Source organism: Arvicola amphibius, chromosome 4 (assembly GCF_903992535.2).
Source record: "Arvicola amphibius chromosome 4, mArvAmp1.2, whole genome shotgun sequence".
NCBI lineage: Eukaryota > Metazoa > Chordata > Mammalia > Rodentia > Cricetidae > Arvicola > Arvicola amphibius.
The window spans coordinates 48,072,417-48,091,044 of record NC_052050.1 but is presented as its reverse complement, the minus strand read 5'-3'; the positions used below and the strand labels follow the sequence as shown (position 1 = coordinate 48,091,044).

General features: G+C 42.7%; 1 protein-coding gene and 1 non-coding gene across 2 annotated transcripts in view; both read left to right on the top strand.

The window, feature by feature from the left end:
- Zzef1 (zinc finger ZZ-type and EF-hand domain containing 1) overlaps nucleotides 1–18,628 on the top strand; it is a 127,921-nt gene that overhangs the window by 76,838 nt on the left and 32,455 nt on the right. Inside the window, 11 exon segments of the mRNA XM_038325684.1 lie at nucleotides 2,901–2,938; nucleotides 2,941–2,982; nucleotides 2,985–3,018; nucleotides 3,975–4,136; nucleotides 7,410–7,539; nucleotides 9,702–9,840; nucleotides 11,238–11,403; nucleotides 12,463–12,725; nucleotides 13,812–13,981; nucleotides 16,551–16,701; nucleotides 18,219–18,355. Of these exon segments, the coding sequence (XP_038181612.1) occupies nucleotides 2,901–2,938; nucleotides 2,941–2,982; nucleotides 2,985–3,018; nucleotides 3,975–4,136; nucleotides 7,410–7,539; nucleotides 9,702–9,840; nucleotides 11,238–11,403; nucleotides 12,463–12,725; nucleotides 13,812–13,981; nucleotides 16,551–16,701; nucleotides 18,219–18,355 (1,432 nt within the window).
- On the top strand, nucleotides 4,574–4,736 carry LOC119813877. Its single transcript, XR_005285320.1, has one exon. It is a non-coding gene; the product is annotated as a U1 spliceosomal RNA (small nuclear RNA).

Genomic DNA, 18,628 nt, shown 5'->3' with positions numbered 1-18,628 from the left:
TGAAGCCCAGTGGATGAAAGATGATGGGATGGTAACGTAGAAGGACAAGATTAGAAAAAAGAAGAGCAAGAAAATATGGTGGCTATTGGAAGAGGATATGAGCAACCAAGGGTTGTATTGTTTTGCAGTGCTGGTCACTGAGCTGGAGCCTTGCTCAAGTTCAGCATGTGCTTTACCATGAGGCCTACACATACAGGTATGAAGATACTAGAGCATATGCTGGTGGGGATGAGTCAGCAAAAGTTAGGAAGTGCTGTCAGTGCCAGCAGGAAAAAGCAGAACATTCCAACAGTTCAGTACAGATACAGGTTGGTTGGTAGATGGAGTACTACAAAGATGAGGGACTCCCATGGGATCATTCTGTTTTTAAAATAGATATGAGGCCGGGCAGTGGTGGTGCACGCCTTTAAATCCCCGCACCTGGGAGGCAGAGGCAGGCGGATCCTCTGTGAGTTCGAGAACAAGAGCTAGTTCCAGGACAGGTTCCAAAAGACTACAGAGAAACCTGCAGTGGTGATGCATTCCTTTAATTCTAGCACTTCAGAAGGCAGAGGGCAGGCAACATCTCTGTGAGTTTGAGGCCAGTCTAGTCTGTACAATGCTAGTTACAAACTGTGTTACACAGTGAAACCCTGTTTCAAAATAACAAGATAGATAGATAGATAGATAAATAGATAGATAGATAGATAGATAGACAGACAGACAGACAGACAGACAGATAGATAGATAGATAGATAGATAGATAAAAAGATGAAGAGAGTCATCAGTGAAATGAGACAGAGAAGAAGATAGTGACCATTCAAGGAAAAGCAGGAAGACTTTACATAGAGACAAAAAACTAAGACAGCCAGTATGCTAAACTGACTGACAATTTCAAGTGCTTTTTAAAGAATTGTTTGTAAGCTGGGTCTGGTAGTATACTCTGTATTCCTAGTGTTTTCAAGAGGCAGAATCAGGAGGATTGTTTTGAGTTGAGACCAGTAGGAGTAGTAGTATAGTAAGTTCCAAGCCAGCTTGGACGATGTGGGACTTTATCTCAAAAAAAAAAAAAAAAAAAAAGTGAGGGGCTAGAGTTTGTTGGCCGAGGTTTCCTGTCCTGCCTGATCCTGCAGCCATTCACAAGCTCTCTCAGGTTTTCTGTGGGTGCAGTTGCCCCATGTTGAGCACCATTTGTTATCTGATGTTTCTGTCCCTCCTGGTCCTGCAGCCGTTCAGTCCCAAAGAAATACACAGAGATATTCATTAATCATAAACTGATTGGCCTATTAGCTCAGGCTTCTTATTAACCCCTTATTAATTTATGTTAGCCCATAATTCTTGTCTGTGTTAGCCACATGGCTTGGTACCCTCTTTTGGTGAAGCAGTCACATCTTGCTTGATCTGTTTCTGGCTTCCTTTATGTCTGGGTGACAATGCAGACGAATCTTTTCCTCTTTCCCGAATTCTCGTTGCCCTACCTCTACCTTTGCCTGGTCACCCTGCCTATACTTCCTGTCTGGCTACTGCCAATCAGTGTTTATTTAAAATACAAGTGACAGGGTACAGACTATTGTCCCACAGCAAGAGTTGACTGGATGTAGGAGCATTTGTTTTTGCAGGGGGCCTGAGTTTAGTTTTTCCAGCACCTACATGGTAGGTCCTATCTGTAACTCCAGTTCCAGGGGAATTCCCAATACTCTTTTCTGAACAAGGCACACACATGTTTACACATACATACATGTAGGCAAAATACTCATACACATAACATTTTAAAAAAATCATTTTGTTTATTTCTTTGGACATAGTATCTCTCTTTAGTCCCGGCTTTCCTGGAACTTGCTATGTAGGTAGACCAGGCTAGCTTCAAACTCACAGAGATCCTCTACCTCTGCTTCCCGAGTGCTGGGATTAAAGGTATGCGCTACCATGCCCAGCCTAAACGAAATACTATTTTTAAAGAGAAAGAAGAAAAACTGATGGTTTATAAGTGTTTAAAGTGACATTAGTCAGCTCGATTGCATGCTGGTCCTTCCACCTACATTCAACTGTTTTTGGAATAATGTAAGATCCTTATACAAGAGGAATTCCTCATAGAAAGAGAGAGAGGCCAGGGAGCTGATGTTTCTAACATAGGAGTATGATGGTAGACTATGGAATCCAAGCTGAGAAGAGAACAGAGGATGAACATGCTGGGTGTAGCTGATGGTGACATAGTGTGACTTCCTTGCCTGGGGCCCACTAGGTTTGAAAAAGGGCTTTGTAGGATCCATAGGAGAGCAGGACAAGAGTTTGTGGCAGGGTAGCTTTGAAGTGAGTTTTCACCTGATGACAACGTTAAGGAAGGGCCATCAAGAGAAAATCATTAGCAATGAAGTGGACAGAGAATCAAGAGAATAAGAAATGGGAGGCACTTATTTCCACGGATGTTTTAGTCACTTAGGTGTCAAGGGCCAAAAGCATGAAAAGCCAATGAACCAGCACTTGGAATGCATAGGCATTCCTGTGAGTTCCAGGACAGCTAAGACTTCACACAGAGAGCCTCTCTTGGGGGAAAAAAAAGAGATGAGTAGTTGTCACTGCTATACTTCAGCTGGACTGTTCTTTTGACCCAACTGTATTTGCTCTCAAAAGTCACTGTACTGGGCAGGCACGCCTTTAATCCCAGCACTTCGGAGGCAGAGGCCAGAGGATCTCTGTGAGTTCAAGGCCAGCCTGGTCTACAGAGAGAGTTCCAGGACTGGCTCCATAGCTACTGAGAAACCCTGCTTCGGAATAAAGGGGGGGGCACTGTACTGTTTTTATTCCAATTTCCATTACCACTTTGTCCAGCTGGTCTGCTCTCTGTGCTGTTTTGGTGAGGGATAAAGATTAATCACTTGAAGTGTCCTGGATATTAAGCTGGCGATTTTCTTCTGTTCCAGTTACTTTGGACACTTGGAAGGCTGCGGTGCTGATCTACACAAGAAATCCGAGACACCTACTATCAACTTGTTCTGTTTTTGTTACAGCAATTAAAGGATTTAATAGCATCAACGACAGGTACTGAGTGCCTCTACATTTTCTTGCCGAAAAATGTAATCTTTTGTGATTATAAATGAAACACACATTTGATGTGGAAAATCCAGAAAAGCACAAAATTAACCACAAATATTCACTTACTAGTATATTCTGTGTGTGTGTATAAAATGTGTGCGTTGGATAGGTTTCTGGAAATCTAAGAGTTTATAGCCTGTTATCTTCAGTGTTTGATGTATTATGTGCAGATTAAAACTTGAGTACAAAGCAGATTAAGTAGTGAGTTGTTTAGACGTAACCCTTAAATCAGATGGTTCTTCTGTGGCTGTCTAGCCTCAGCTAATTTGGGCCTGCCCTAATGCTGTCATTCATCAGGGCCGCTCACTCCCCTCACTGTCAGGTGCTCCAAACTCACTTTCCACTTTTCAGAGTTGTTGGGTTTTTTTTTTTTCTAAGCTTCAATGATGGAGGAGGGTCATCTGTCTATGTGTTACTTTCATTGGTTAATAAAGAAACTGCCTTGGCCCTTTAATAGACAGAAAATTAGTTAGGTGAGTAGGACAGAACAGAATTGTGGGAGAAAGAAAGGCAGAGTCAGGCAGATGCCTCAGGAAGTTGCCATGACTCTCCTCTCTGAGATGGATGCAGGCTAGAATCTTCCTGGTAAGCCACCACCTCGTGGTGCTACACAGATTACTAAATATGGGTTAAACAAGATGTGAGAATTAGCCAATAAGAGGCTGAAACTAATGGGCCAGGCAGTGTTTAAATAAATACCAATTTGTGTGTTGTTATTTCGGGTGTAAAGCTAGCCGTGTGGGAGCTGGGTGGCGGGACGGAGCCCGCCACTCCTACTACACTTCAAAGGATATTTGTGTAGAATCCTGCCTTACAAATTAGTACCAATCAGGCTGCCAACTTACACTGTCCCTGTTGGCAGTGGGCAGCTTTGGTAATTGTCACCTATGTGGTCTCTTTAGGTCTCTGCTCCCTGCTTTATCCTGTGTTCAGACAGCCCTGCTTCATCTTTTGGATATGGGCTGGGAACCCAGTGATCTTGCTTTCTTTGTTGACATTCAGTTACCAGATCTTCTCATGAACATGTCACAAGAAAATATCAGCGTCCATGACAGTGTGATCAGGTAAGAGCTCAATCCCACCCTTTGCTGTTCTAGAGTAGGGACACGGGTAGAGTGGGGCCAAGGGAATGGGCTTGGCAGCTAGTCGTGTAATATATCTTGGCTTTACCATATGTGAAACTGAGTGACCATTGCAGTTTTTTAACCTTTCTTTTTTTAACCTCCATTTCTTCATCTTTAGAGCTATCTCTGAGACTTGTGGAAAATGCCTAAGTTCCATTTCTGAGTATCAAGAATAGTGGCTGGTACACAGTGGGGCAGGGTAAATTGGCATCAGTGGTGTTGTAAACTTGGAAGATGAGGATTGTCTTCATTTTGGGGGGTTCCTAATAGCCTGTAGAATTGGAGAATCCTTTTATTTTACACCTGTGTGCTGTTAGCCACTATAGTGTCCTGCATATTTTAAGGACTTAGATTATAATAAAAAAAAATAGTATACAAAACTTACCTGGAAGGGGAGACACCATAATCCAGAAGATGATCTTTCCTAGGGTGAGGCTCAGCCATGACCCTTGGGTTGTGCTGACTCCTTCTATTTCCCCAAACATGGGAAATTTGACTATAGAGTTTACGATAATGGAGGACTGTCTATACTCTCCCCTACATTAAAAGAAAGTAGTATGCAAAGTTTTTTAAAATAACTTTTGGTTTTGTTTTAAAACAAGGTTTGGAGTTATTGAGACAATATAATATAGATTTAAACCCAGGTATTAAGAGAGTGGGGCTTAAGAAAAGACAGTATTATATGCCTCTGAGTAGATATGGACTTCTCAAGAGGGAGGTGCTTTATTCCACTTTTGACCCATGTGTCTCTACCTGCTCAAGCCCACTTACAATCCATGACTTTTGGAGGGGAGAAAAAACAAAGAATGGGTGTTAAAAGGAGAATTGGGACATAGTGAATGAGATAATACTCAGTATTTTCACTCTAAAAAGAGATGTTCTGGGAAGGTGGGGACAATTAAAGCTGTCTCCTTGGGACAGTGAGGTAGTTCCGCAGATGAGGCTGTCTCTATCCCATGACCTGCTATAAGAGGGCAGGCAGGGGGACACAGCACTGGGTGACAGCTGGTTCTTCAGCTGTCAGTCAGCCTGGTGTTTCAGGCTTTGTCTGTGCCAGCATGATACAGCCCTGGAGGAGAGAAGGAGCACATACCCTTCACACTGACCCCTCAGAACTAGTTCAAGACTGTATAAGAGGAGGCCTAGAACCATTTAGTTGAAATGAATAAATGGATGGATGGATGGATGGATGGATGGATGGATGGATGGGTGGGTGGGTGGATGGATGGATGGATGGATGGATGGATGGATGGATGGATGGATGGTTTTGGTTTTGCATTTTGAGACAGGATTTTACTGTGTAGCCTTGGCTGTCCTGGAACTCACTCTGCAGAACAGTCTAGCGTTGGATTCATAGAAATCTTACTGCCTCTCCCTCCTGAGTGCTGTTATTAAAGGTATGTGTCACCATTGCCTGGCATGTTTAAAGTTTTTTTATAAGAATTTATTATTTTTATTTATATGTGTATGACTTGTGAGTGTATACCATATGTATGTGGGTGCCATAGGAAGCCAGAAGAGGATGTCTGATCTCCTCTGAGGTGGTTGGGAGCTGCCTGATGTGGGTGCTGGTAACTGAACTGGATTCCCTTGAAGAACAGCGATTGCTCTTAACCATTGAGCAGTTTTTTCAGCCCGTGTTTAAGTTCCCATTGCTGAAGCAAACTGTAAACTGAAACTATGGAGTGTGTAACTTCACATAAGAAGAGTCCATGAAGTCACCACCTGGAACCTCTTATTTGAAATGAGGAATCAGGAGCAGGCCAGATAAAGTTTAGTCATCCCTGTCCCTGTGTTCCTCCCCCTTGGTGGATTGGTTCTAAAACCTCATCAATACAAATGAGATGCTTCAGGCCCTCAGTAACTCACACACATCCTTTTACATACATTGAATCGTCTCCAGGTGACTTTATGATGCCTTATGAATCACTGTAAATGCTTGGTAAGTAACTCTTACATTGTGTTATTTAGGGAGTGATGAAAAAGGATTTACACATGTTCGATACAGACAATTTTTAATTATATGTATGTGTGTATGGGCATGTGCATATGAGTGCACAGGTGTCCTCAGAGACCAGAGGTGTTGGATCCCCCTGGAACAGGAGTAATAGGCAGTTGTGAGCTGCTGACATGGGTTCTGGGAACTGAACTCCAGTCCTCTGGAAGAGCAGTAAGTACTCTTAACCTCTGATTCATCTCTCCAGTCCCAGAGACAAATTTTAAAAGATATCTTTAATATGATATTGGCTGAATCCAATGATAAGGAGCCCATGTATGTGGAGGCCACAGATGCAGAGGCTGACTGTACTGTGGCCCGGTCTCATAAGAACTCATCAGTAGAGCTGAAGTCACAGGATCTCCTGACCCCTTCCTCATGCTGATTGCATTAGGCTCTTCTAACCATGTCCACACTGAATTTATTTTAGACAAAGTCGTGTTTAGTTCAGGCTGGCCTCAGACATTCTATATAACCAAGAATTGCCTTTGATTCTCCTGCCTAGGATTAGAGGTGTGTGATGTTTATGATATGCTGGAAATTAAACCCAAGGTTTCTTGTGTTCTACAACTAGACTATATCCTTAACCTAAACTTTATTATTGTTGTTGTTATTGAGACAGGGTTTCACTATATAGCCCTAGTTGGCTTGGAACTCACTATAGTTCAGGTTGGTCTCTTAACTCACAGAGATCCACCTGCTTCTACTACCTCTTCCTTCTGAACATGTGCCACTATGCCTGACTAAACTTTTTTTAAATTTATTTATTTATTATGTATACAGCCTTCCTTCCATGTGTGCCTGAACACCAGAAGGGGGCACCAGATCTCATTATAGATGACTGTGAGCCACCATGTGGTTTCTGGGAATTGAACTCAGGACCTTTGGAAGAACAGGCAATGCTCTTAACCACTGAGCCATCTCTCTGGCCCCGACTAAACTTTTTTTAATCTTCGTATTTGACTCCAGTACCTGGCATATGATAGGTTTGCCCTACTCAGTGTAATCTACTTAAGAAATGTTATTTTTACTTTTATTTATTTATTTAGTTTTCTGAGCATAAATCTAAATAGCAGAAAGCTCTGAGGCTTTGAGAAGCAGTTTCCATCATTTCAAAATGCCAGTCTGTTAAACTTACGGGACACAGCGTCTGCTAACCAGCACTTCCTTGGATATTGTAAGAAGCATGCCTTTCACTCATTACACCCTTCTTTCAGCCAGTGGAGTGAAGAAGATGAGCTCGCTGATGCCAAGCAGAACTCGGAGTGGATGGATGAGTGTCAGGATGGCATGTTTGAGGCCTGGTATGAAAAAATAGCTCAAGAGGATCCAGAGAAGCAGAGGAAAGTAAGACCTCTCAACTAGAGCAATCTGAGTGACTTGCTAGGATTTGGAGAGGAGGGTGTCCCTGGGGTGTGCTTGGATGATGTCTCCCAGAGGGTTTCTGGGAACATTCAGGACCAATGTCTGTCTTCATCCTGATGGGATCCATCATGGTGGCTTACTTCCATAGGACTAGGCTCTCAGCAGAGTGTCTAATAAGGCTGATGTACATTATTAGATTCCAGTGTATTAAGTTAGTGAGAAATGGAATTGCCAAAGAGTTTGGACTCTCATGTTCTGGGCTGGCACACTGTCCTCCTGTAGGCAAGCACCATTCCAATTACAAAGCTGATAATCAGGTGAGCTTGGAAGCAGCTCCTGTTTATCCTATGAGAGCTAAGTGACGCACATGGTAGAGGAATCATCTTAGGTAGGCTGTCTGTCTTTATGTAAGGTGTCCCATCTGCCACTACTACATGTGTCAGACATCTGGTATCATGAAGACACTAATTTTCCCCATATTAAGTACTTTCTGTTTGCCAACTGCTCTGCCCATTATAGTACCTCTGTGATAGTTAAGGGGAACACACCAACTGGGACTTGTGACTTCTCTCTCGCAAGTTCATGTCTGAATGAGCATCCTGTAGTGCTCGGGTGACCTGGCAGATTTCTTCTCCTACAACATACCATCTACTACCAAACAGTGACTTTCTGACTTGGTTTCTTCATATACAGACTCTAAAATGAACTACCTTATAACCACCAAGTACTTTTTAGTAACCCTATATCTTGCTCATATAGCAGTCTCTTACTATGTGCTCCCAGGAAGGAAATTAGCTAGCTAATAGAAAGTCTGTTGGCTAGTTGTATGGTTAGCTAGCTAGTTAAAGATGAAAAACTTATATGATCTGAGGAGAAACCAGAGTACTGTTTATTTATAAAGAGGTCCAGACTGGCCTAAAACTTGCAACCCTCCTGCCTCAGTCTACTGAATGCTAGGATCATGGGAAAGCATCACCATGCCCTGCAGTTTTAATGTGTCAGAATCAAGAGTCCTCCTTTGATGTTCGTTAGCATTTCCATTGTCTAACAAGTACCCAAGCCTAACATCTGGGTGTCATTCTTCACAGTCCCTTTATTAATTTGGTCACCAAGACTTCTCACTTTGCCTCCTTAATACTTCTCAAATCTGCCTACTTTCCTCATCCTGTTAACAGCTCAATCCCCGCCCTTATTACAGCCACAGAGTTACTTGACCAGCTGTATCATAGTCAGCTTCCCTGACCTTGTCTTGGTCTGTCAGTCTATTCTTTGCTCTTCAACCAGAGGAATCTTCAGAGTGCCCGGATCTATTGCCATTACTTTCCTGTTGAAAAATTGCTTTTAAACACTTGCTGTTTAGGCTCCTGGAGTTTACCTTTCTAACATCACCGGTTATTCCTCCTCTGTACTCTGTTATACATACTATATTATTGCCCATTTTAAAAGCCCTGGAGCTAGAGATATGGTTAGTGACTAAGAGCACTTGCTGCTCTTCCAAAAGATCCAAGTTTTATTTCTAGCCACTGATGCTGGGTGGCTCACAACTCTATCTCTAGGGAATTCAATGCTTGCTTCTGCAGGTACACATACATTGCTGGCATACACATACATAGGCACACACATGTGCATAAATAAAATAACATCTTTTTAAAAGGCAAACCAAAAAAAACACCCATGTCTTTTTTTTTCTTTTTGTTTTTCTGTGCCTTATGCCTGTTAGGCAAGTGCTCACACACTCAGCTACATCCCCAGCCCATGTTATACTCCTTTTTTACAGGAGCAAAGCTTCTGTGGACTTTGCTGTTCCTTCTGTCTCCACTCAACTACCATCTGTTTGTTCTTGGTTTTACCTGAGGAATTGTCTTCCTTGAAAAGCCTTCCTTGACCCTCTAGATTCCTTTGATAGTGTCCTTTGTGTTCTCTGAGCTTCCTGAATTTGCCTCTCAAAGCATTCCCCACATAGTATGACCATCATCTGTTTGCTTGAGGGAATTCCTAAGTAGGTACTTGCTTATCCAACTTCAAATCCTAGCACCTGGTACAAAGCTTGGGCTCCTGGGTTTCTACTGAGTGAATGAATTGATTAATGAACAGTAACCACAATAGAAAGGCTGTTGGCTAATTGTGTTCATTTCACCTTACAGATGCACATGTTTATTGCTCGCTACTGTGACCTGTTAAATGTGGACATCTCTTGTGATGGGTGTGATGAGATTGCCCCCTGGCATCGCTACCGATGTCTGCAATGCAGTGACATGGACCTTTGCAAGACTTGTTTCCTTGGTAAAATTCAGGGGGAGTCCCATGTCCACAAGCAACAGTCATTTCTGCTTTCTATGATTTTGCCATTTTAAAAATTCATTGTGCTGAATAGAGACATTGTCCAGTGTCTCTGGTTCGTTCTCCCTCAACTCAATGATGAGCTTTACTGCTACTATCTGACATCCTTCCATCTCCCATCCTGCTGGGGAGGCCCTTGATAAACTCTCAGGACTAATTAATGCAGGCTCAGATAAGTTTCTAAGAAATTTTGCTTCTGAATCACACAGTAGTTCCAAATAGCAACATATGTGAAAAAGCAAAATAAACTTGAAATATTCTTTAATATACTTGTCTCATAGGTGCTAGGGCAGAGCCTTTCTGTAGTAGTGAGTCCTGGAGGGCTCTGTGTATTTGAAGTCCAGCAGTAAAAGACACAGTTCCTGTCCTGGAAATACAATCTACCAGAGAGACCAAACATATCCACACAATAAATGCATATGCTGTTATAACTGAGCAAAGCAAAGTATTTCTGGAAAATTTTGGAAATATAGCAGCTCTCTACAGAGAAGCCTTGTGGAGGAGATAGGGTAAGAATTGAACTTTGAAGGAAGTTCAAACTGGATGGCATTGCAAAACTCTGAAGATAGCACTACCATCAAGAGCAGAGCAAGCTCAGGGACAGGAATGAGTGCTTTCAGTGAGTGTCTGCTTGGTTAAGTGATGGAATAAGACAGACAGGGTCCAGGTTGTAGGACCCTGAGATGCTAGGCTAAGGAATTGAATAGTCTGAAGACAGGAGGGACAGTTTACAACTAGCATGTTACCATGGCCAAAGCTATGGTCAGGGGAGACTGTCCGTGTTGTTCTCCTTTAGGAGACTCTAGTCACACTGGAAACAGAAGTGGCCAGCTGTGAGGAGATTGAGCAGGAACTTAGACTGAGATCAGAGTACCCTGTCTTGTTCATGTCTGTTCTTCTCTTACTCATCGGGTCTGGGGTTCTGAAGTCTATTTTCACCTATAATTCTGCAGTGACAAAAAAGAACAGAAACTTGATCACTGGTGTGCTCCAGAGGAACAGACCAATGGTTGTGTAACTTCTATCAGAGATGGGGTGTAAGAGATAACTCACAAAGTGCATGGGCCTTTTTCTCCCAAACAGTAGTCATGGTAGTAATTTGGCATGTATTTGATCTGACTGTGACACTGTAGAATGGGGATCAACCAGCTGGACCATTGCCAGAGTTCTATGCTGAGAATATCATTGATATGCTCATGGCCACCAGGGCCTTCTAGTCTTCCATGGAACCCCTGCCTTCTGGAGTAGTAAATGAGAAATGGCTCTGGTGTTGGGATCGGTTTGCTAGCACTCTGAGGAACCCTCTGCATCCACCTCACACACTGCTGGTTTTTCTTCAGGTGGAGTGAAGCCTGAGGGCCATGGAGATGATCATGAAATGGTCAATATGGAGTTCACCTGTGACCACTGCCAGGGTTTGATCATAGGCCGGAGAATGAATTGCAATGTGTGTGATGACTTTGATCTTTGCTATGGATGCTATGCAGCAAAAAAATACTCCTATGGGTATGTCAGTTGTCTTGCCACCACCATGACCTTTTGGACTATGTCTTTACTTAAAGGAGGTGTTTTGCTTTTTCTGTGGTGCTACAGACTGAATCCAGGACTTCACAGATGCTGGGCAAGCACTCTACACCTGGTCTATACTGCTAGCCTTCCTTATTTTAAAAAATTTGTATTGTTAATTAGGTGTGTGTGCGCGCGCATGCATACACATATGGAGATGAGAAGACAGTTTTGTGGTATCACTTCTCTCTTTTCTCCTTTTTTGTGGGTTCTAGAGATTAAACTCGGGTCACCAGGTTTGCTAAATGCCTTTCTTACTAAGCTGTCTTGTGGCTCCTTTCTTACTTTTTTAAAAGAAAGGTTTTGTTTTGTTTAATACAATTTTTAACATATTTAGAAGAAGAGAGGTTAGTACAGTGCACCCTGTGTCCTCGGATTCATCAGTTAGGGAGATGGCATCATGAGTGCTTACTTCATCCCTTTCTTTTACCTTAAAGTATTTATTTGTTTTTTTATCCATTGAAATTTTATTATGCATTAAGGAGCTTAACCTAAAAACCAACAGCATAGTAAAAAGATATGTTATATCTGTTCATGGCTTCAAAATATATTTTCCTTTGATGGCTCAGCAGTTAAGAGCACTGACTGCTCTTCCAGGGGTCCTGAATTCAATTCCCAGGAACCACACAGTGGCTCACCTTCAAGTACTTAAAACACATTTCAAACCTTAAGTCATTTCTTTCCTAAATCTTGTACTTCATCTTTTTAAATTATGGGCATTACATTGCATTACCAAACTTGAGTAGCACACCCTCAGAAATCCCTGAACTCTGTCTTCCTTAGCGTGGTTCCCATGTGCAGGCTTTAGGTTGTGAAGTGCTAATGTGAGATGCCCAGTGTTTGTGTTTGTTCATTTCTCTGGGGAAAGAGTTGATACTATTCTTTAAAGCTTCAGTAACCACAGCCGATTGGTGACTAAAGCAGTACTCCCCTGAGGTTCTAGGTATCTTTGTCAGAGTCTCACAAATGCTGTAGGCCTTAAAACTCTTGTCTTTGCAGCCATTTGCCAACCCACAGCATCACAGCCCACCCAATGGTGACTATCCGGATCAGTGACCGGCAGAGGCTCATCCAGCCCTATATTCACAACTACTCCTGGTTGCTCTTTGCTGCCCTGGCTCTCTATAGTGCCCACCTGACCAGCACAGAGCATGTGGATGGGGAGCAGCTGGACCCCCAGGCCCGCAGCAACGCTGCCACCCTGCGGAGCCAGTGCATGCAGCTGGTTGGGGACTGTCTGATGAAGGCCCACCAGGGCAAAGGTAACTATTCCTTATGTAGAACCCTGGCCCTGCCTCTGCTTGCTGTTGGACAAAAAGCCCAGGCAGCCGTAAAAGACTATGCTTGGCTCAGAGGTAGTATACAAGAGGGATTCAGCATAGCCTGGAACTTAAGTCCCAGTTTCTCTTGAGAGGACTGTTGTCATAAAGTAGCATTTAGTTAGTCAACATGTTTCCTTGACAACGCAGTGCAGTATTAATAATAAAACTCTGGGAGTCCATGGATCTGTAATATTTGAATCTCTCCCTTTGCTCAGGAATACGTGCTTTTCTTTTTTTTTAATACCTGAAGTACAAATCCACATGTACTTGTATCCGAGATGAAAGCTGCTTACAAATAGTGGTGTGTGTCTGGGTGTGACCATGCACATTCAAATCTAGTTCTGTGGAGGTTAGGTGGGTCTACATGGATGCCCTTTTTCAAAATAACAAAATAATGAGTTAGTTCTGACTTCACTGAAGTAATTCTGACTACTTTTTTAGAAAGAAAGTAGTGTAAATGTTAAACTTCTGAGACATTTTAGTTTCTCTCAGATGGTAGACTCCTCATCCTATGATATCAGGAAATCATACTTATCTTACGGAGAAGGAGGGTGATATCTCTATGGGGGGGGTGGTTTAAAAGCCTAGTCGCTAGCCAGGCATAATGCAGTACATGCCTTTAATTCTAGCGCTCTGACAGCTCTGCGAGTTCAAGGCCACCCTGGTCTGTGTAGCAAGTTCCAGGCAAGCCAGAGATACATAGTGAGACCTGTCTCAGAAAATAATAATAATAATTACTTGGCACTACCAGAAAAAAATGTTTCTAATTTTCAAAGCAATCCTGTCGCCTGTTGTATCTTCAGTGTTTCATTGCGCTTAAACTGCAGGTGCCCTTTGCTGTTGTCTTTCCCATCTGAGATCAGGAGGGGCCTGGCAGGCTGCCAGAGATGTTGCTGTATGATTTGTGTGACACCCCCCACCCCTGCCAAGCCATCTGTTTCTATACAGTGGTTAAACTTTGTGGCACTCGCCAGTAATATCCCTGTTGTGAATGTTTAACTGTGTTCTTGTTTCTTCCCATTCCAGGTCTTAAAGCTCTAGCTCTTCTTGGTGTATTGCCAGATGGTGACTCTACCTCAAAAAATCAAGCCCTGCCAGGAACAATGTCCATCCAAACCTCAGAGGACCAACTAGAGAAGAAAAAAGGTCAGCTTGCTGAGGAACCAGCAGATGGGAGCCTGTTTGTGCCCTGCAGTGTAAGTAGTGTGTCTTTGCCATTGGTCACAGCTTGCATTCAGAGAGCCAGTCACACAAAGAGGCACAACAGGGAAGTTAAGAGCATGGATTATGAAACTGAAGACTTCAATGCTCAGCTTTGGTTTATATTCAGCCAACAGGTAGCTAATACCAAAAGTTTACTATTTTAACAAGTAGACACAGGTAGGTGTATCGACAGAAAAACCTTTATAGGTCCAAGCATGATCTGCGTTGGTGGCACACATAAACATCCTTTTGTTAATTTAAAATAATAACTTAACAAAAGATTGTTTTTGCAGAAGTTCGCCTTCAGAGCTTTAGCCCATGCTGTAAATGCCCCCAACTTTGCTGCAGGAGCCACTGGTGTTTCTGCTGTAACCCCATCAAGGTACCAGGTCAGGATAATCTCAAGCTGCCTGCCAGTCAGTCTCTCAGCATCAGCAATGTAGCCACACAACATTTTAACCTGCCACAGATTACCTTACACAAGGAGGGACCGCAGTCCTCACCTTATTCCTGGGACTGTGCGTATTATGAGCCCTCAGCATCCTACAAGAATCTGTAGCAAGCTGCCCACAACACTGTGGTCACCATCTATCAATGTGTTCATTCATTTACACCAAAATGGACTTGATTTTTTATTTTTTATTTATTTTGATGCTCAGACTGACCCTATGTTTGTGGCCCAGTGGCCATTCCTGCATTCCTGCTTGGCTTTTGGCTTTTGTATTCTCTCTCTCTCTCTCTCTCTCTCTCTCTCTCTCTCTGTGTGTGTGTATGTGTGTGTGTGTGTGTGTGTGTGTGTAGGTGCAGGTACATTCTGTAAAAGGGGGTGATAATAATAGTGATTGTAATACAGGGCTATTGCAGGAGTTATGTGCTGTCCACACTTGAAAGAAACATGTAAAGTGTTTAGACCATGCACACAGTAAGCTCCATCTTAGAAAAGGACTTGCGTGTCCTGTTCCATTACTGTCTGCCATAGTCCTTGAGACAGGATTTCTCGCAGAACCTGAAATTAATGTGATCAACAAGCCCCAGCAGTCCTCCTTCCTCTTCCCTTGGCAGCAGTTACAGATATAACACATTCATGACCACATCCAGTCTTTTTTAAAAAATTAATTACAGTTATTCATTTACCTTACATCCCAACCACAATCTTTCCTCCCTCCTCTCCCCTCATTCATTTTCCCCATCTTCCTCCCACCCCCCACATCTACTCCTCCTCTGTTTCTGTTCAGAAAGGGGCAGGCCTCTGTAGATGGAGCGGCGGGGCTGCGTCCCATCATCCGGCTAGCTTTACATCCGAAATAATTACACAGAAACTGTATTTATTTAAACACTGCCTGGCCCGTTAGTTCTAGCTTCTTATTGACTAATTTTCACATCTTGCTTTAACCCATATTTAATAATCTGTGTAGCACCATAGGGGGTGGCTTGCCAGGAGAGATCTTAACCTGCGTCCATCATGGAGAGGAGAGGCATGGCGACTGACTATGGCAACTGCCTGAAGCGTCTGCCTTCTCTCTCCCAGAATTCTGTTCTGTCTACTCCGCCTACCTAATTTTCTGACCTATTGGGCCAAGCAGTTTCTTTTTTAATTAACCCATGAAAGTCCTCCATCAGGCCTCCCACAGGTGGCAACAAAGCATGTATATGAGTGCTGGGATCTGACTCATCTTCATGCTTGTATATTAAGGCCTCTTATGCACTGAGCTCATACCTCTGTCCTATGCCCTGAGAATATTCATTTCTATATCAATAAAATACCTGCATCTGTGGTAGGAGAAACAATATTATGTGTAGATTTGATGTAACCTTATCTTTATAATAGCATTAAAGAGAATAGTAGATATAATACTTTTCTGATTGTAAATAAAGATGGATTTTCTTTTTCTATGGTATGTGTATGCTGTATGCATGTATACATTTTCATGTGTACATGCATATCAACATCAAGAGTCTTCCTCTATCACTTTTCACCTTATTCTTTTTGAAGCAGGTCTCTCACTGAACCTAAACACCAATTCAGCAATACTAGCTGGTCAGTAAGCACCAGGGATCCCTGTCTCTGCTGCGATTACAGGCACTCTCTACCACACTTGACTTTTTACATAGTTGCTAGAGATACAAACTTAGGTCCTCATGCTTACATGGCAAGCATTTTGTTGAGTGAGGCATCTCCCAGCCTGTGTTTGTTTTTTCTACAAAAAAGTAAAATATATAAAGATGACCACTGTATTGTACTAGCAGAAAAATCAACAACTTCATTTTTTTTCCCCAAAAGAACTTTTCATTCTTGGCTTCTGGAAGCCAAACAGAATATACTGAAGATTTGTTATCAGCCATTGCTTCTGTGACCTGGAAGCCCTGACGGCACTTCCAAGATGATCAGGGGATGTGATGGGAGAATCATTATTTAGAGTAGTGGTTTATTCTAAGAAATTAGTGACATTTTTCTAAGGAAATTCCGAAGATTTTTAGTTTGTGAAAGACTAACAATTGTATATAGTACTATATATGGAGTACAGTTTTGTTATTATTTTTACATTTACCTCCTGTTTTTAGGAAAAGAGAGCTGCAGATAAAGAAGTCAGACCTTTGGATTATAAGCAGAGGAAAACGGCAGGTGAAAGTCTCACCTTAATGAAGGACCCTTTGTACCAAACCCAAACTTCTGATGCACCTGCAAATGCTCACATGCTTCCAGGACTTTCAGGTCAGGAACATATGGCTGTTAACCCCACCTCCTTCATCTCCAAGTGCATGCTTTATCACGTCTGCACTGTCACATACAGTTGGAAATTGCCCAGTGACTGAGGTTTCTCCATTCTTTTCAGCTGCAGCTGGTAACCTGCACCGTCTATACTTTAGCTTATCTAGTCCATGCATTTACCAAGAGCCTTCTCTTTGTTGAGATCCCAGGGGTGAAATCACCCAACATAGGCAAAGGCACACATGGCCTCTGCCCTCCTGGAACTCACAATCCAAGAAGGTTTCAAATAACTGTCATTTAAAGTGGTCCCAGGAGGACGGTGATGAGTGTGAGCCCTGATTGGGATCTAGAGCAGATTTTATCTGTATAAAGCCATGGAGAAGGAGATGTAAGGGACCTTGCATGTGCTAGGATATGCAGTAGGGGCTGACATCAGTCAGAAATTACTATGAGAAAAGGCCTCTTAGTAGGTTCCAGAACTAACAGAAGTCCTCATGCAGGTGTGCGGAGCACTGGAAGTTGGCACAGAAAAGCTACTGTGGTGCTCTGCTGCATGCTTCTGACGTTCAGGCCTCGGGCTGTGGAAAGACGGACGTGGTGGGCTTGGAGCTGGGGTTTTGGAGGGTGGAGAGGTATAGTGTTGAGTTGAAGGAGATGCTTCAGGTAGCATTGGTTGTTCTATAATAGAATGGAGGGGAGTAGATTCTATACCATCTTCAGGGCCAACTCTCAGAAACAGTAGACATCATGCCAGGTCCTCAAAGTCTACCAGAGTCATATTCCCCTGAGGATCAGCATTCTGGTCCATAGGCAATAAGTATGTGTCAAGTACCCCCATGTTCTGGGAGATTGCTAAGTGCTTGAGGTATATCACAAAAGAGGAAAAAAATCAGAAGGGTAAATGATGAACAGCAAACACAAATATGCAGAATGTTAAAGGGTAATCAAATGCTAGAGAGCATCTAGTTTAAGAGCAGGGTCAGAGAACAGGGAGGACGGTTCCTATTCAGTTAGGGAGCAGGAAGGCCTCCTTGAGAAGGTGGCTGTAAAAAGTGTTCAACAATAGAGTTTGTTATTTTTATGGGTTTTGTTTTTGTTTTTTAAAAGGTAATTTTATGTCTATGGGTGTTTTGTCTACATGTATATCTGTGTACCAAGTATGTGCCTGGTATAGGCAGAGAGTCAAATTGGAGTTAGAGGTGGTTGTGAACCACCGTATGAATGCTGGGTTCAAACCCAGGTCCTCTGGAAAGCAACCAGTGCTCTTAACCACTGAGCAAACTCTCCAGCCTCTTTGTTCTTCTTTTTGAAACAAAGTTTTGCTGTGTAGCCCAGCCTAGCCTCAAACTCTTGATTAGCCACCCTGTCAAGTGCTAGGATTCTAAGCATGCATTACCATGCCTTATTTCATCTATAGAATATCCAGCTCCCTTCTATAGGATCACAAGGACAGTGTCGTGGTTAGGTTGCCTTTTGTGTGTGTGAAACCCGGCAAAATCTGAAAGTGTTTTCCCACACAGATGCTGAACATCCAGAAGTGTCATCTCAGACAGCAGAAGAGAAGGCAGTTACTCCAAACCCTGAGCAAGTGTTTGCAGAATGTTCCCAGAAGAGGATTTTAGGATTGCTAGCAGCCATGTTACCTCCCATCAAGTCGGTAAGAGGCAGGCAATGTTTTCTTTGTGGAAGAGTGGGTGGTTATAGTCACAGGAAAGATGGTGATAAGATGTCAGCCAAAACCACCGATTAGCAACAGCTCTGTCCTGAGGGAGGGGACAATTATGAATTAAAGTTACTTTCTCCTTTGAACTTACATTTTGTATGAGTGTGATTGACTGTTTTTAATTATTTTTCTTATTCTTATAGTTACTTTTTTTTGGTTTATCTAGACAGGGTTCTCTGTGGAACAGCCCTAACTGTCCTGGAACTA